This window comes from Salmo salar, chromosome ssa11, assembly GCF_905237065.1.
Source record: "Salmo salar chromosome ssa11, Ssal_v3.1, whole genome shotgun sequence".
NCBI classification, from domain to species: domain Eukaryota; kingdom Metazoa; phylum Chordata; class Actinopteri; order Salmoniformes; family Salmonidae; genus Salmo; species Salmo salar.
The window spans coordinates 34,200,481-34,216,504 of NC_059452.1; the positions used below are offsets into that span (position 1 = coordinate 34,200,481).

The 16,024-nt window shown below is 42.2% G+C and overlaps 1 protein-coding gene across 11 annotated transcripts in view; it reads left to right on the top strand.

Moving 5' to 3' along the window:
* The first annotated feature begins 442 nt into the window (after nt 1-442).
* ppip5k1a (diphosphoinositol pentakisphosphate kinase 1a) overlaps nt 443-16,024 on the top strand; it is a 46,239-nt gene continuing 30,657 nt past the window's right edge. For 5 of the 11 annotated variants that reach the window (XM_045689404.1, XM_045689409.1, XM_045689410.1 and 2 more), the window contains exons 1-7: nt 445-937; nt 2,730-2,779; nt 5,627-6,219; nt 6,764-6,959; nt 7,392-7,482; nt 7,983-8,068; nt 12,886-13,040. In XM_045689404.1, the coding sequence (XP_045545360.1) occupies nt 6,064-6,219; nt 6,764-6,959; nt 7,392-7,482; nt 7,983-8,068; nt 12,886-13,040 (684 nt within the window). In that variant the 5' untranslated portion in view covers nt 445-937; nt 2,730-2,779; nt 5,627-6,063. Of the gene's footprint in view, nt 938-1,898; nt 1,987-2,729; nt 2,780-5,626; nt 6,220-6,763; nt 6,960-7,391; nt 7,483-7,982; nt 8,069-12,885; nt 13,041-16,024 lie in introns of those variants that run through there. The other 6 variants (XM_014127454.2, XM_045689411.1, XM_045689408.1 and 3 more) reach the window with 5 other exon arrangements.

The window sequence follows — 16,024 nt, forward strand, 5'->3', positions numbered from 1 at the left end:
CATACTGTTGGTCTTGCAGTGGGTGGAGGAAGTCATGCCAGAAAGAGTAGTTATTTGCTCTGATTCATGTGGAGTGTTAATGAGTCTCCAGTCCTTTAGACCACGCAGCAGACAAGACCTGGTTTATGAGGTGCTACAAACCCATTGCAGGATTAGACAGATGCGTATACAGATAAGATTTACTTGGGTCCCAGCCCATGTGGGGTGGAGGGGAACGAGGCAGTTGATGTACTGGCTAAACAAGCACTAAGAAGTGGGGATGTTGTAGTTTCAATGAGCAAGGCAGAGGCAAAAAGACTGATATGGACAGTGATGGTGCAGAGATGGCAGGAGCAGTGGAATAGAGATACTAAGGGCAGGCATTTCAAGTACAGAGGGGAGGGGAGGATGGCAGGAAGGGACAGAAGAGAGGAGGCTATTTTTACAAGATTAAGGGTGGGACACAGCCGGCTAAATAAGACTTAAATGTGATGGGAACGCATCCAACAGGAAAGTGTGATTATTGCCAGGAAACAGAGACCGTGAAGCATGTATTGCTACAGTGTGGGCAGTATCAGAGGGAAAGAGAGAGGCTGATATCTAGTATGAGGGAGAAGGGGATACAGGAAATTAGTTTAAAGAGTAATTGAGTAGAACATTATTAGATATAGTCTCAAATATTTTCTATTTTTTATGAGCAACGGGGCTGGCAGGTAGGATTTAGTTTCTCTCTGGCTCACACTCCAGTAGAGTAGGTGTCTGTAATGCACCACAACGTTGGATGCCAACCGCCGATAATCTCCACCGAAGAAGAAGTAGTAGCAGTAGGTGGCGATAATAAAACATTTATTGGATGCCAACCGCTGTTAACCTCACCGAAGAAGAAGTGAGGCATCGCTTGAAAGCTGTCAAGGGGGAAAGAAGCGAAAAGACGTCAACAAAACGATCTAGCCACTTTGTAAGTAACTGGTCGCTTAATTATCATCGACAGTTATATTTATGGTATAATGACTACAGTACTAGCTAGCTGAATCATGGGGTGCATTGATTGCATACAAAAATGGCACGAATACAGACTTGATTACATAGCTATCTAGCGTTACCAGTACTAGCTAGTACAGCCTGGTTTGCAAACGTAGCTAGCTAACGTTACTGTTATGTGTTTAGCTATCTAGCTATGATGCCAATAATGTTATTTATTATTATTAATGATTGCTCTGTTATTTAAGATAGCCTAGGTAGTTAACTATAGCTAGTATTATAAGAGGTGTTCGGATAAAATAGCTAACGTAGCCAGCTAATCGAACATAGCTTGCTGATTTCTTCACACTAGCTAGATTTGATCATGGTTTTGAAGCCGACAACAAATTAAGTCTTCTCTCCCTGCTCTGTGGATAAGAGGGCCGAGGTTCAACCCTCATGTTGACACAACGACATATCAGGGCTTTAAAAGAATAGGACAATCAACATCTCGCAAGATATAACATTGGTTTGATGAAAGACCGCTGCGTGCATCTGTTTACAACTCTCTCGTCAATGCAGGATGGAATTGTGAGTGTTCACTTAGCCCTATTAAATAGTATGCGGAATTCATTATATTAATAACAAATATTTACATTTGGATGTAATTGTTTATTTATGTTATGTTTCAATAGACATTCATTACACACAAAAACGACAATATGTAAATGTTTTTGTATCATGAATTTGATCATGACTCTCAGTTCCATTACACATAAGTCATTGGACGAAGGTGTCTTCTGTATGGGGGGAGTAAATGTAAAAAATATATATTTATAATAAAACGTAAGATTTTTTGGGGGGGAGGTAGTGTTCCCACACGGCCATATCTCCATGTTACACTGCGTGAATATGGAAGACAGAGGGACCACCTGTGCTAATTAGCATTTAGAATGCTCAGAACACCTGTGTGTAACGAAGGCAGCCAGAAACTTACTGAAAAATACTATTAGCTGCAAATGATAAAGCCGATTGAAACAGTGTAGGGTAAGTGTATTTTGCATTTGTGAAATAATTGATCTGATATGAACGTAGAGGGCTTTATGTTTCTAGAACTGTATCGCAAGTGACAATTGATTCAAGTTTAGATGGAGTGATAGGCTGTTTTGGCTGTCAGAGCCAGTCTACCTCTGAAAATAACATATAAGGTCCTTGGACCTCTAGGGGTAACGATAGGCTCCTTAAGAGTACATCATGGGTTAGAATTTGGCATACTGTTTATAGGACTAGTGTTCTGTGCAGCCATCAAGTCAGCAACATCAGATTGTACCAATTCACTAGCTAAATATAAAAACATTCTTTGGATACCTGACATTGATATGAAACAACCTAAATCTAAATTAGCAAAGATTATTTTGTTTTAAAATTTCAACTGTATTGGACAGCATCTACCTGTCCATTCATTGGATGCACCGCACATGTACATAAAACCTATTTGTAAGTTTGTCTGATATGAGTCTTACTGTTAGCCAGTGTAGCCTAATGGCCCAAGAGAAACTAATAGCTCTCACCCTATGCAACCCCTGCAGCCCTGAGGGAACAGGTGTAATAGAGGAGTTTAAACCCCAGCTCCAAAGCCCTGGGTAATCCCCTTAAGTTAACCAGGGAAAGAGTTTACTTTAAATAAACTGCATGCCAAGACGCAAAAGGGATTTTCCTTATGTTTACCTGGGTTTTAATATAATACTATTTGATGCCATGTTTTACTGACTGCCCTCCATTGTTGACAGATCAAGACTGGTGTGTGAGAGATCGTTAATAGAAAGAAATCATTCTAACGGTACGTCACCTCTCAGCTTGTAGGGCTTAACCGGCTTACTTTGTTGTGCAGATTGAACATTTGTGAAGATGAATCAACTCTCATTATGATTTTTCAGTTAGATTCTAGCCTATATGATTAGGCCATTTTTGAATGACCTCTGTTGGAGAACGTAGCCTAAACTAAAACATATATGTGGTGGGTGGTTAGAATTGGATGTGAGATGTATTGTGGTCTATACGTGCCCTGCCGCTGTATGCCAAACTGTGCCATTGCTCACATGGATAGTTTACATTGTCCTTTGAGCTTTTTCATGACAGCCCTACAGTGTCTAGGCTAATAGTCACTGTAACGGCATCTAGCCTACCATTAGTAATGATGGCCAATGTACCATGGACTTTGCTACTTTCACACAGTCGGCAGAATTGAGCTTTGTATGGGAGTTGGGGGGCAGATATCAAACAGCAGTGTTCTGTTTGTGCCTAGCTTTCATTTAGTCAGTGCTGGCAAGTACATGATTTTGTGTTGACATTTCTGTGTCTCTATGATGTGATTTTAATGCAGCATCGTTCAAGTAGGTAGAGTAATTAGACTTGACTGGTTCTACACACTCCCCTTCAGTTCCTCCTCTAACCCTACCTAGTGCCCATATTGTAGGTAATCACATTTTAGGCTTCTCCATTTTCTTCCCTAGGTTTTTTTTTTGACATGTCCAGGCATGTAAGATGATTTTGTGCAGTAATTAGGCAACACATTTTTTGAAGTAGCCTGCCTAGGCTATTCTATAATAGTCAGCCAGCCTCAGAATGTTAGTAACAGTCTGTGAATAACAGCTCTCCTGATGGGAATCAACTGGCTGGATATTGTCTCTACAAGAGAGGACTGTCTTCCAAAGTTCTGTATGAAATGGCAGGTTGTAATGAGTGGTAACAGCTAACCGAGAGCTTAGTAATCGGCGACGTAGGCCAGTGCTGCTCTGTCATGGGACACCAACCTGCAACCACAGTTCAGCGCTGATGTCAAATCTTCCACACAACACATACAACAGACGTGTTCTTTCTGAGGTTTTCCAACCCCTGGTTAAAGGGTTTTGCTGATGTAAAGGCAGGCGGTGTAACATTTAGTGTTTTGGGGGGAATCAATGCTCCCTCATGCCACGGCTGTGTGCTCTTAACAGATGAGCTTGGTCACACTCTGGGGCGTCGGACGCAGTGTCCAGTTTTACAGAGCAATTATCAGTATGGAACTGGGCCTCTGGCTCCCCCCATCGTAATATGGAAGCTGATTGGAATCCTATGGGCCAGTGGTTCCCAAACTTTTTATAGTCCCGTACCCCTTCAAACATTCAACCTTCAGCTGCGTACCCCCTCTAGCACCAGGGTCAGCGCACTCTCAAATGTTTTTTTCCATCATTGTAAGCCTACCATACACACACTATACGATACATTTATTAAACATAAGAATGAGTGAGTTTTTGTCACAACCCGGTTTGTGGGAAGTGACAGGTCTTATAGGACAGCTCTTACAGGACCAGGGCACAAATAATAATAATACATTTTGGTCTTTATTTAACCATCTTACATATAAAACCTTATTTGTTCATCGAAGATCGTGAGTAACTCACCACAGGTCAATGAGAAGGGTGTGCTTGAAAGGATGCTCATAACTCTGCAATGTTGGGTTCTATCGGAGAGTCTCAGTCTTAAATCATTTTCCACACACAGTCTGTGACTGTTTTTCGTTTTCATGCTAGTGCGGGCCGAGAATCCACTCTCACATAGGTACGTGGTTGCAAAGGGCATCAGTGTCTTAACAGCGTGTTTTGCCAAGGCAAAGAAGAGCTCCAACTTCTTAATCATTGAATATAGTTGTGGAGAGTCCCTGTAATCCTAGATTTAGATCATTTAGGCAAGAAAAAACATCACCCGGATAGGCCAGTCGTGTGAGAAACTCGTCATCATGCAAGCGTTCAGACAAGTGAAACTTATGGTCAGTAAAAACTTCTCAATTCAAAAAAACGTGTCAATACTTTGCCCCTTGATAACCAGCGCACTTCTGTATGTTGTAAAAGCATTACATGGTCGCTGCCCATATCATTGCATAGTGCAGAAAATACACGAGAGTTCAGGGGCCTTGCTTTAACAAAGTTAACCATTTTCACTGTAGTGTCCAAAACGTCTTTCAAGCTGTCAGACATTCCCTTGGCAGCGAGAGCCTTTCGGTGGATGCTGCAGTGTACCCAAGTGGCGTCGGGAGCAACTGCTTGCACCATGTTTTGTTTCTAAATGTCTGCGCAGGAGTGACGGTCTCATCGAGTTGTGAGATAGTTCTTTTGCACATATACTGGAACACACTGTGGCTGAGGAAAGGCACTACTCTCAATATAAGTGAACCCCAATCAATGTAGTTCTCATCATATTTGTGCCTCTTCGATCGTCCAACGTCCCTGTCTGTTCGGTGCTTTCCCTGGTAAAGGGGCAGTAGCTCTTCGGCTGCATCAGATTCACAACTGTCAGTGTCCATGCTAGCTGGGCTGACACATGTAGAATTACTGATGTTAGCATTGGATGTGCTCGTGGAAGCAGAACAACTTGTGTCGTTGACAGGTGCAGGTGTGGTACTGCTAGTAGTAGCAGTACTACCAGTAAAGCTGGTTTGTGTGTCTATGGATGCAGGCCTTACTAAATGGACTGTTTGAAAATGTGAATTATTATTTCTTTTTTTATTTCAACTTTTTAATTTATTTTTGTATTTTGTATTTTTTTACATGTGAATCACATTTTTATTTGGTGTACCCCTGACAGCATTGCGCGTACCCCTGGGGTACCTGCTATTGAATATCCTCTATAATCTCTGTTTTATTTCTAGACTCTGTCGATCTTGGACAAGTATAGAGGAATGGGCTGTGGTTCCATTATAGTTGGATCTACCCCTACTAGTCCTGAGGCCACACAAGGAGCCCAGCCCCAGGCCCGAAACATGAGATGAGGCCTCAGCAACCCCACCCCAGAAACACCATCACCACTACTACTAACATAGTCTGTCACACTCCTATTACAACTTAACCCTCAACATATGCCCCCTGCCCCAGGACCAGCTCTTGTATCCCCTTCCCTTCCTCACCCAACCCCCTACCACCCCCAACCCAATACACCCCACAGAGCAGTTTAGCCCACCACGAGACTTGAGTCACCAGCCGATCAGCTCCTAGTAGGCCCTGTGCGCCTCCATCGGCGGCCCTCCCCGGCGGTGTGTTGGTGTGCGATGGCGCGGCGGGACGCTGAAGGCTGCCGCCGGGGATTGTGATGTCAGAACCCGCCAGCCCAGGCGAGAGCCAGCGCGCCGCTCCCAGATTCTTCGTGGGCTGCGAGGACGATGAGAGCGAGGGTCTGGAGGACTACGACGGCTGCAACATGAGGACAGACATGGAGCTGTACGAGGACGACGAGGACGCGGACTCGGTGAGACAACACAAGATTACATCAGGCCTCATGATGTCACATATGAATCACCCGCATGAAAGGACATTAGACAACTGGCCCTGATATGGTAACCTCCATTACTAGTACAGTTGAATTCAGAAGTTTACATACACTTAGGTTGGAGTCATTAAAACTAATTTTCAACCACTCCGCAAATTTCTTGTTTACAAACTATAGTTTTGGCAAGTCGGTTAAGACGTCTTCTTTGTGCATGACACAAGTAATTTTTCCAACAATTGTTTACAGACAGATTATTTCACTTATAATTCACTGTATCACAATTCCAGTGGGTCAGAAGTTTACATACACTAAGTTGACTGTGCCTTTAAACAACTTGTAAAATTCCAGAAAATGATGTCATGGCATTAGAAGACTGCATGAGACTACTCAACTGTAAAGCACTTTTGTGACAATTGTTGATCCATTTGGTTCACTGGATGGTTAACTAATTGTAAAGCTACACAAGACTGTCGTCAATAGATAAAGTAGCCTAACTTATTGAAGTGATCTCCCTCCTTCTCAGCCCCCGGAGCGACAGATCGTGGTGGGGATCTGTTCCATGATGAAGAAGTCCAAGTCTAAGCCCATGACCCAGATCCTGGAGCGGCTGTGCAGGTTTGAGTACATCACTGTGGTCATCTTCCCCGAGGACGTCATTCTCAACGAGCCCGTGGACAAATGGCCCCTCTGTGACTGCCTCGTCTCCTTCCACTCCAAAGGTGGATCACACACACACACCAACTCAACAGGGGCAGTCACTTAATTACCCCACCCATTATTCTAAAGTCCAAAAAGTGATTACACATATTTAAACACAGTCACATGCTACTACATCATACACACACAGACAGCCCGTTCTCGTACCACGCTGTGTCAGCATTACTCGTCTTCAACCCAGCTTGAGTAATTCTGTCTGACACCACAACAGCCTGTTTTGACTAATGTGACTAAATTTGCTACCATTAATTTTAGCAAAATGTTGGAGAAACCCAGTTGAACAATGTTTGCCCACTGGACTGCATTCATTTCAATTACTTTCACTTGTCTTACTTCATTAATGTGTCCCATTCTTGCCCCTGGCGAAGTTTGCACATACTGTGAAGCCTGCGTATAGGATTTGCTAACAGTTGGTGTTGCATTTGAATTTGTAGGATTCCCGCTGGACAAGGCAGTGAGCTACGCCAATCTCCGAAACCCACTGCTCATCAATGACCTGAACACACAGTACTACATACAGGACAGGTACAACCAAAACTAGAGATGCATACTGTAGGGTTGTCATGACAACATTATCACGATACTCCGATTCAGAAGTATCATGGCAAGCTAATAAAACAAGAAGCAGACTTCATTTCTTGAGGAAAACAGTCCTGATGTTGGGAAACAAACAGTCGTATCTTGTCACCCAGAGTCACCCAGAGTCACGTGTTTATTATCTAAGCAATAGGACACAATATTTACCATATTTGCCATGTATCGGAACAACCTTAGCTACACCCCTCTATACAGAACGCTATCACAGATCATCATGGTTAATACTGTGCTGTTCTGGAGGCCTTATGTGGAATAATTATGTTATATTGCTATTATGGTGATTACTGGTGGTGATGTGTGACCAGCATTGTTTGGACTGGTGTCACGTGGTGATTTGTGCAATCTTAGATATACAGCATTCACGTTAAGTGAGATGGCTGACTATCTCTCACTTGAATGCTGAGTGTTATGTTTTGTCTGTTTTGTAGGAGGGAGGTGTATCGTATCCTGCAGCAGGAAGGCATCGATCTACCACGCTACGCTGTGCTGAACCGCGACCCAGATAAACCAGACGGTCAGTGTGCAGTCCCCAAAGGTCAAGCGTTGACGGTCCCATCAGGAATGGTCAATATTCTGTCCCTGTCACCTCTGCTGGTGCTATACCTTTCTGGTCACTCTTAAAACCTTGTACCTTTTTCACAATACTGAGCCAAGCTGTACTGTACTGTACTGTGTTGGGCTGGCCTGGTTAGCTATCCACCACAGTTGCTGGCACTGTGCTAGAAAGGACAATGTGAAAATAAAATAACTGAGCCAGTACAGTTCTTGTTCTCGGCCCTGTCGTGTAAATCAGTCATTAGGGTTCCAAGATAACTGGGCGTGTTCAGCAGGGTACTATGTTGTAGAACGTTTTGATAGAAATACATACACTACCGTTCAAAAGTTTGGGGTCACTTAGAAATGTCCTTGTTTTTTGAAAGGAAAGCAAAAAAATTGTCCATTTTAAAATAACACCAAATTGATCAGAAATACAGTGTAGACATTGTTAATGTTGTAAATGACTATTGTAGCTGGAAATGTTTAAAAAAATGTTTATGGAGTATCTACATGGGCGTACAGAGACCCATTATCAGCAACCATCTCTCCTGTGTTCCAATGGCACGTTGTGTTAGCTAATCAAAATTTAGCATTTTAAAAGGCTAATTGATCATTAGAAATCCCTTTTGCAATTGTTAGCACAGCTGAAAACTGTTGTGCTGTTTAAAGAAGCAAGAGAACTGGCCTTCTTTAGACTAGTAGAGTATCTAGAGCATCAGCATTTGTGGGTTCGATTACAGGCTCAAAATGGCCAGAAACAAAGACCTTTCTTCTGAAACTCGTCAGTCTATTTTTGTTCTGAGAAATGAAGGCTATTCCATGCGAAAAATTGCCAAGAAACTGAAGATCTCGTACAATGCTGTGTACTACTCCCTTCACAGAACAGCGCAAATGGGCACTAACCAGAATAGAAAGAGGATTTGAGGCCCCGGTGCACAGCTGAGCAAGAGGACAAGTACATTAGTGTCTAGTTTGAGAAACAGACGCCTCACAAGTCCTCAACTGGCAGCTTCATTAAATAGTACCCACAAAACACCAGTGTCAATGGCAACAGTGACGAGGTGACTCTGGGATGCTGGCCTTCTAGGCAGCGTTGCAAAGAAAAAGCCATATCTCAGACTGGCCAATAAAAATAAAAGATTAAGACGAGCAAAAGAACAAACACTGGACAGAGGAACTCTGCCTAGAATGCCAGCATCCCAGAGTCTACGCCCCCCCCCCACACCTCCCAATTCATCAAGCCATGGACTCTACAAGGTGTCTAAAGCGTTCCACAGGGAGGCTGGCTCGTTGTCTCACAGTTCAGATGCTCCCATACTTACCCCTGTGTGTCTTAGGCAGGATGTATTTCTCACTACTTACATAGTGTTGTATTCTCCCTAGGAACTTATACAGTATATCACATAGAACAAACATCACATCTCTGACATGTGGAATAAGGAATCATGTAAGCTCCATTTTTGACATATTTCTTCAACGTTCCCCAAATGACTGATTGGTTGAAATAAGTTGATAATAAGAAGATTGTGGGAGCTATACTGTTAGATTTCAGTGCAGCCTTTGATATGATTGACCCTAACCTGTTGTTGAAAAAACATGTGTTATGGCTTTTCAACCTTAGATAGCTCTGAATCCACAATATGGCAATCTAATAAAACTCAAAAGGTTTTCTTTAATGGCAGCGTCAAACATGTAAAGTGTGGTGTACCACAGGGCAGCTCTCTAGGCCCTCTACTCTTTTCAATTTTTTCCAATGACCTGCCACTGACATTAAACAAAGCATGTGTGTCCATGTATGCTGATGATTCAACCATATACACCTCAGCAACCACAGCTAATGAAGTCACTGAAACCCTTAACAAAGAGTTGCGGTCTGTTTTGGAATGGGTGGCCAGTAATAAACTGGTCCTGATCATCTCTAAAACTAAGAGCATTGTATTTGGTACAACTCATTCCCTAAGTTCTAGACCTCAGCTGAATCTGGTAATTAATGGTGTGGTTGTTGAACAAGTTGAGTAAACTAAATTACTTGGCGCTACCTTAGATTGAATCTATAGGTTGACTATGACAGTTTACAATGGTTGTAAAGATGGGGAGAGGTCTGTCTGTAATAAAGAGATGCTGTACTTTTTTGACACCACACTCTAAAAAGCCAGTTCTGCAGACTCTAGTTTTGTCTAATCTTGATTATTGCCCAGTGCTGCAAGGAAAGACCTAGTTAAGCTGCAGCTGGCCCAGAACAGAGCGGCACGTCTTGCTCTTCATTGTAATCAGAGGGCTGATATAAATACTATGCATGCCAGTCTCTCTTGGCTAAGAGTTAAGGATAGACTGACTGCATTACTTCTTTTTATGTGAAACATTGTTAAATTCCAAATTGTTTGCATAGTCGACTTACACACAGCTGACACACACACACTTTACCCACCAGGCATGCCACCAGGGGTCTTTTCACAGTCCCCAAATCAAGAAAAAAATTCAAGAAAGTGTACAGTATTATGTAGAGCCATTATTGCATGGAACTCCGTTCCATCTCATATTGCTCAAGTAAACAGCAAACCTGGTTTAAAAAAACGATAAAGGAACGCCTTTCCCCTATTTGACCTAGATAGTTTGTGTGTATGCATTGATATGTAGGCTACATGTGCGTTTTTTTAAAAAGGTATGTAGCTCTGTTCTTGAGCTGTTCTTGTGTATTGATGATCTGTATTATATCATTATGTTTCATGTTTTGTGTGGACCCCAGGAAGAGTAGCTGCTGCTTTTGCAACAGCTAATGGGCATCCAAATAAAATACCAAATATCCTTTTCAACGTAGCCAGACGTGATTATAAGCGAGGTTTCCATCCAATTGACAGATTTTCATGTGAATATTTAAAAAATCAGCATGAAAACAATATGCGTGTTTTCCCACCAATTTACTTGTTACGGATATAAACCTGTGCCTTATGACGTAGTGCACATAAAAAACTTTAGCTGTTTAAATTCCCATTAAAAAAATATATAAATACAAGTAAATGGGTTTCCATTGCATTTACAACTCTACTGATCGTTTTGCCACCAAAAATGTTGTTTCATATAGCGAATGTGCCCACTGGTCTTTACATGTACGCTCTAGCCAACAACTTACAGATACAGTGCGGATAGGCTACCTATATGATGAGATTCCTATTATAAACAAAAGAGCAAGATACATCCTTTTTATTTTGAAAACAGCAGCCGGTCATCATGGCACCAGAATAAGACCCTCAATATTTATTGGAAAGGAGCATCAAGCTCATCACTGTGCACTTTCACCACCCTGTGAAATTCATTAACTTATTTCGTCTGTAGCCTAATACACTGCATGCTTTCTCATGTTGTAGTGGGAGGACCACACAACATATCATTGTGTGACTTTATATGATGGTTATATGTTTGCGCATCAAGGTTTTTCTTTCACCATTTCTCGCATAATACATTTTACAGACGTACAAATATCTGACTTTGTCTAGCGAATCTTGTTTTGTCGACATTTGAAAAATGTACCAACAAATCAGCAGTTTCCTTCAGGCCTGTCGTGACTTTTTTTTTTTTTTATCCGAAATGTACTTTACTCGCATAAAAAGGTTGGATGGAAACCTGGTTATAGTCAGAGAAAGAATAAAACCACTTTCCAGTGAGGTCTCGGGTTTTTCTCTCTTCTGGGTATAAACACCAGACAGACTTCTCCAGCCTTAGACCAACACTGCCTTGGGAGGATGTCGGACAGTGTCCCAAATGGCACCCTATTCCCTTCATCCCTATGGGCCCTGGTCAAAGGTAGTGCACTATATAGGAAATGGGGTGCCATTTGGGACACTGACTTGGTTTACTTTGGTTCCTGTGGTAAATATTGCAGTTATGAGTGTGTCTTAGGTTGTGAGCATACTGTGATTTATATCTGAGTGTGGTGACGTGACTTGGAGGCCATTCATTTTCCCTTTTAATACTCTGATTGAACACAGTCCCGCAAGGTAGAGTTCACTAGATGGGTTATGTCTTCCTCATCCCTGATGGGTGTGATGGCGGTAGAATAGCGACCTCAATTTACAGTTTAGATGTCACGCCAGTAGATGTAACAACAACGAGCCTGATCTTCATGACTAATGTTCAAACTTAGTTTATCAAGGTTCTGGTCTAATGCTTCTTAAATGTTACAACCCTTTCTCAGTTAAGGTAGAGCTGTCAGTTAGTGTTATCATGATAGTTGATTTTCAATGTCAAAAAAAGAACATGAAGCAGACTCCACTCAATGGTCCTTTTAACCTGCTTTATGTCAAGTACTGTGTGCTGTAGCTTGAAGAGTAAACACGTGACCAGCTGTTAGTTTCTAACATTAGGACTCTGATTTCCTCAGGGAATTCAGTCTGCTTAATGTTTTGTTTGCTTGCCATGATACTTTGAGAATTTTGATAAAACAACACTATTCAGTGTATGAGGGCATGGTTGTACGGACTGTCAATGGTATACTAAGACATGTAATTGTCTGTTTTTGAAACAGGGACTATGTAATGTACAGGTTCAACTGGTTGAATCATACTATTTACAGTTGAAAGGGCTGACCATCGTCTGAATATGACGATGAACTGACAATATGCACCTGGTTCGTATTCACTACAAACTGAATGGAAGAAATGGACCGAAACAACTAGGAGGGGCTACCTGAACTTGTCCAATAAAACACATTTTCTTTGTATAATGTTTTCTGTTGCAAAACATTTAGCTGCGGTGTGCATTAACGAATACAACTTTGTATTTGTGTGTCTTCCCCAGAGTGTAACCTAGTCGAAGGAGAAGACCATGTGGAGGTGAATGGGGAGCTGTTCCCTAAACCCTTTGTGGAGAAACCCGTCTGTGCTGAAGACCACAACGTCTACATCTACTACCCCACCTCAGCGGGAGGGGGAAGCCAGCGCCTCTTCAGAAAGGTCACATTCTGATGCCTAAGCCGTTAACCCCTTAAAAAATGACCCCAATCCGTTCCTCTGTCTTAACCCACATGGGAAAGGCCCTGGGGTAACCTTTTGACCAGGCTTCTTTCTCCCTCACACTTCCTCTCCTCCCTCAACCGAAGGGATCCTCATAGCCATAATGGCACTTATTCTAAAACACATTAAGTGTACTGAAATAGGTGAAGCCACACCAGGCACTCACTCTGGCTGGGCTCCTCAACCAGGCAGGAACACGATGACATTAGAGCTGTGTTGACACTTGACATGCAACCTCTGCTATCAGATTACGAAGATCACATTGAAAAGACAGGTCAGATTGTGTTCAGATCTGGCTGACCACTTCAGGAGTTGGTCAGGGATGCATTGTGTGTGGATTTCTCCTCAGTCTGGACGCAATCAGGCTACCAAAAGCGCATACAGCGGGTGACGTCATCAGCAGTCCGCCCACAGGTCTCCAGAAATGATGTGTTTTGGGAGCGAGGGTCACCTTTTTTCATTAAACATTGGAGGAAATGTGTTCTTAGCATGTGAGGAACGTGTTTGCTCGCTTCCAATGCTAGCCAGCTAGGTTATTTAGAGAAAATATTTTCGGTTTGGCTGGAGTTATCCAATCCCTTTAACGTTGCTTTCTGGCTAGTTAGAGGTTAGCTACAGTAGTTGGCTACTGCCATCCAGTTGTTGTTATCAGATTTAGCCGGTTCCACCGTTTTGCAGAATGCATACATGCATTTGAATATTATGTGGGAAAAGGGAATCCAGACACAATGTGGACACGGTAGATACATTTAAATGTAGGTCTAGAATTCCATGATCAGAACTCTAATCATATACAAAAGCTGCATGAACTGTCAAGTGTAGACACGGCCTAGGTTTTATCTAGGCTGCGTCCCAAATGGCACCCTATTCCCAATATAGTGCAACGCTTATGACCAGAGCCCTATGGGCCCTTGTAGTGCACTACATAGGGAAGCAGGGTGTCATTTGGGATGCAGACCTCCTGTTCTGACAGAGGGAGGAGAACAACCATCACTTTACTACAACAGTGTTTTCAAACAAAGAAAAGGAACCTGTTATTTTCTGATTTGATGGATGGTCCGGATTCGGTTATCACCTGTTATTCTACTGCCAGTAGGATATAACACACACCGTGCATTCGGAAAGTATTCAGACCCCTTGACTTTTACCACATTTTGTTATCTTACAACCTTATTCTAAAATTAATTAAATACTTTTTTCCCCCCGCATCAATCTACACACTACCCCATAATGACATAGTGAAAACAGGTTTTTAGTAATTTTTGCAAATGTATTAAAAGTAAAAAACAGATGCTTTGTTTACAAGTATTCAGACCCTTTGCTTTAAGACTCGGAATTGAGCTCTGGTGCATCCTGTTTCCGTTGATCATCCATGAGATGTCTCTACCAATTGATTGAAGTCCACCTGTGGTAAATTCCATTTATTGGACATGATTTGGAAAGGCACACACCTGTCTATACAAGGTCCTACAGTTGACAGTACATTTCAGAGCAAAAGCCAAGCCATTAGGTTGAAGGAATTGTCCATAGAGCTCCGAGGTAGGATTGTTTCGAGGCACAGATCTGGGGAAGGGTACAAAAACATTTCTGGATGAAGTTTGGAACCACCAAGACTCTTCCTTGAGCTGGCTGCCCGGCCAAACTTATCAATCGGGGGAGAAGGGTCTTGGTCAGGGAGGTGATCCCTATGGTAAAGCATGGTGGTAGCAGCATCATGCTGTGGGGATGTTTTTCAGTGGCAAGGACTGGGAGTCTAGTCAGGATCGAGGGAAAGATGACCGGAGCAAAGTACAGAGATCCTTGATGAAAACCTTCTCCAGAGTGCTCAGGACCACAGACTGGGGCGAAGGTTCTCCTTCCAACAGGTCAACGACCATAAGCACACAGCCTGGAGAGACCTGAAAATAGCTGTGCAGCAACGCTCCCCATCCAACCTGACAGAGCTTGAGAGGATCTGCCGAGAAGAATGGGAGAAACTCCCCAAATACAGGTGTGCCAAGCTTGTAGCATCATACCCAATAAGACTCGAGGCTGTAATGACTGCCTAAGGAACTTCAACAAAGTACTGAGTAAAGGGTCTGAATACTTATGTAAATGTGATATTTCTTTATAATTATTTTTAATTATAAAACTGTTTTTGCTTTGGCATTATGGGGTATTGTGTGTAGATTGAGGGGAATAAAACAAAATCTATTTTAGAATGAAGCTGTTACCTAACAAAACGTGGAAAAAGTCAAGGGGTCTGAATACTTTCCGAATGCACTGTAGATGATAGAACTAAAGGTAAAGTAAAGATGAGGATAAGCTCTTAAGGTTTAGTTTTTAGTCATAACATTCTTAAAGGGATACTTCAAGATTTTGGCAATGAAGCCCTTTTTCAGATGAACATGTGGATGAAAAAAAACATTCTCTGCATGCAGTTTGAAGGAACTTGCTAACTAGCGTTACCAAAATAGTGTTAGCGCAATGACTGGAAGTCTATGGTAACTGATAGCATGCTAGGTTATACCATAGACTTTTAGTCATTGCTCAAATGCTAGTCTCTTGAATTTCCTTCATACTTGATGTAGAGACTTTAAAATGGTATCCATGAGTTCATCTGACTCTGGGGAACTAGATATAGGGCTTCATAAGTATCCCGGCCCTCACAGTTGTTTTAAATACTGCCTGAACTGTGATACTTTCAGTCAAGTATTATGTTTTCTATATCTAGCTATATTCTATTGGGTCATTTCCCAGACACAGATTAAGCCTAGTCCTGGACTAAAAAGCAAGCACTTTTTAATCCAAGGATGTATTCACTAGGAATGAAGCGGAACCAAGCAGACGGGAATGGAACAAAACTGGGATGGACCAACCTTTAGTTTCAAAACATCGTCCAAAACTTTGCTACGATGTACAATTAATGAATCCACCCCAGGACT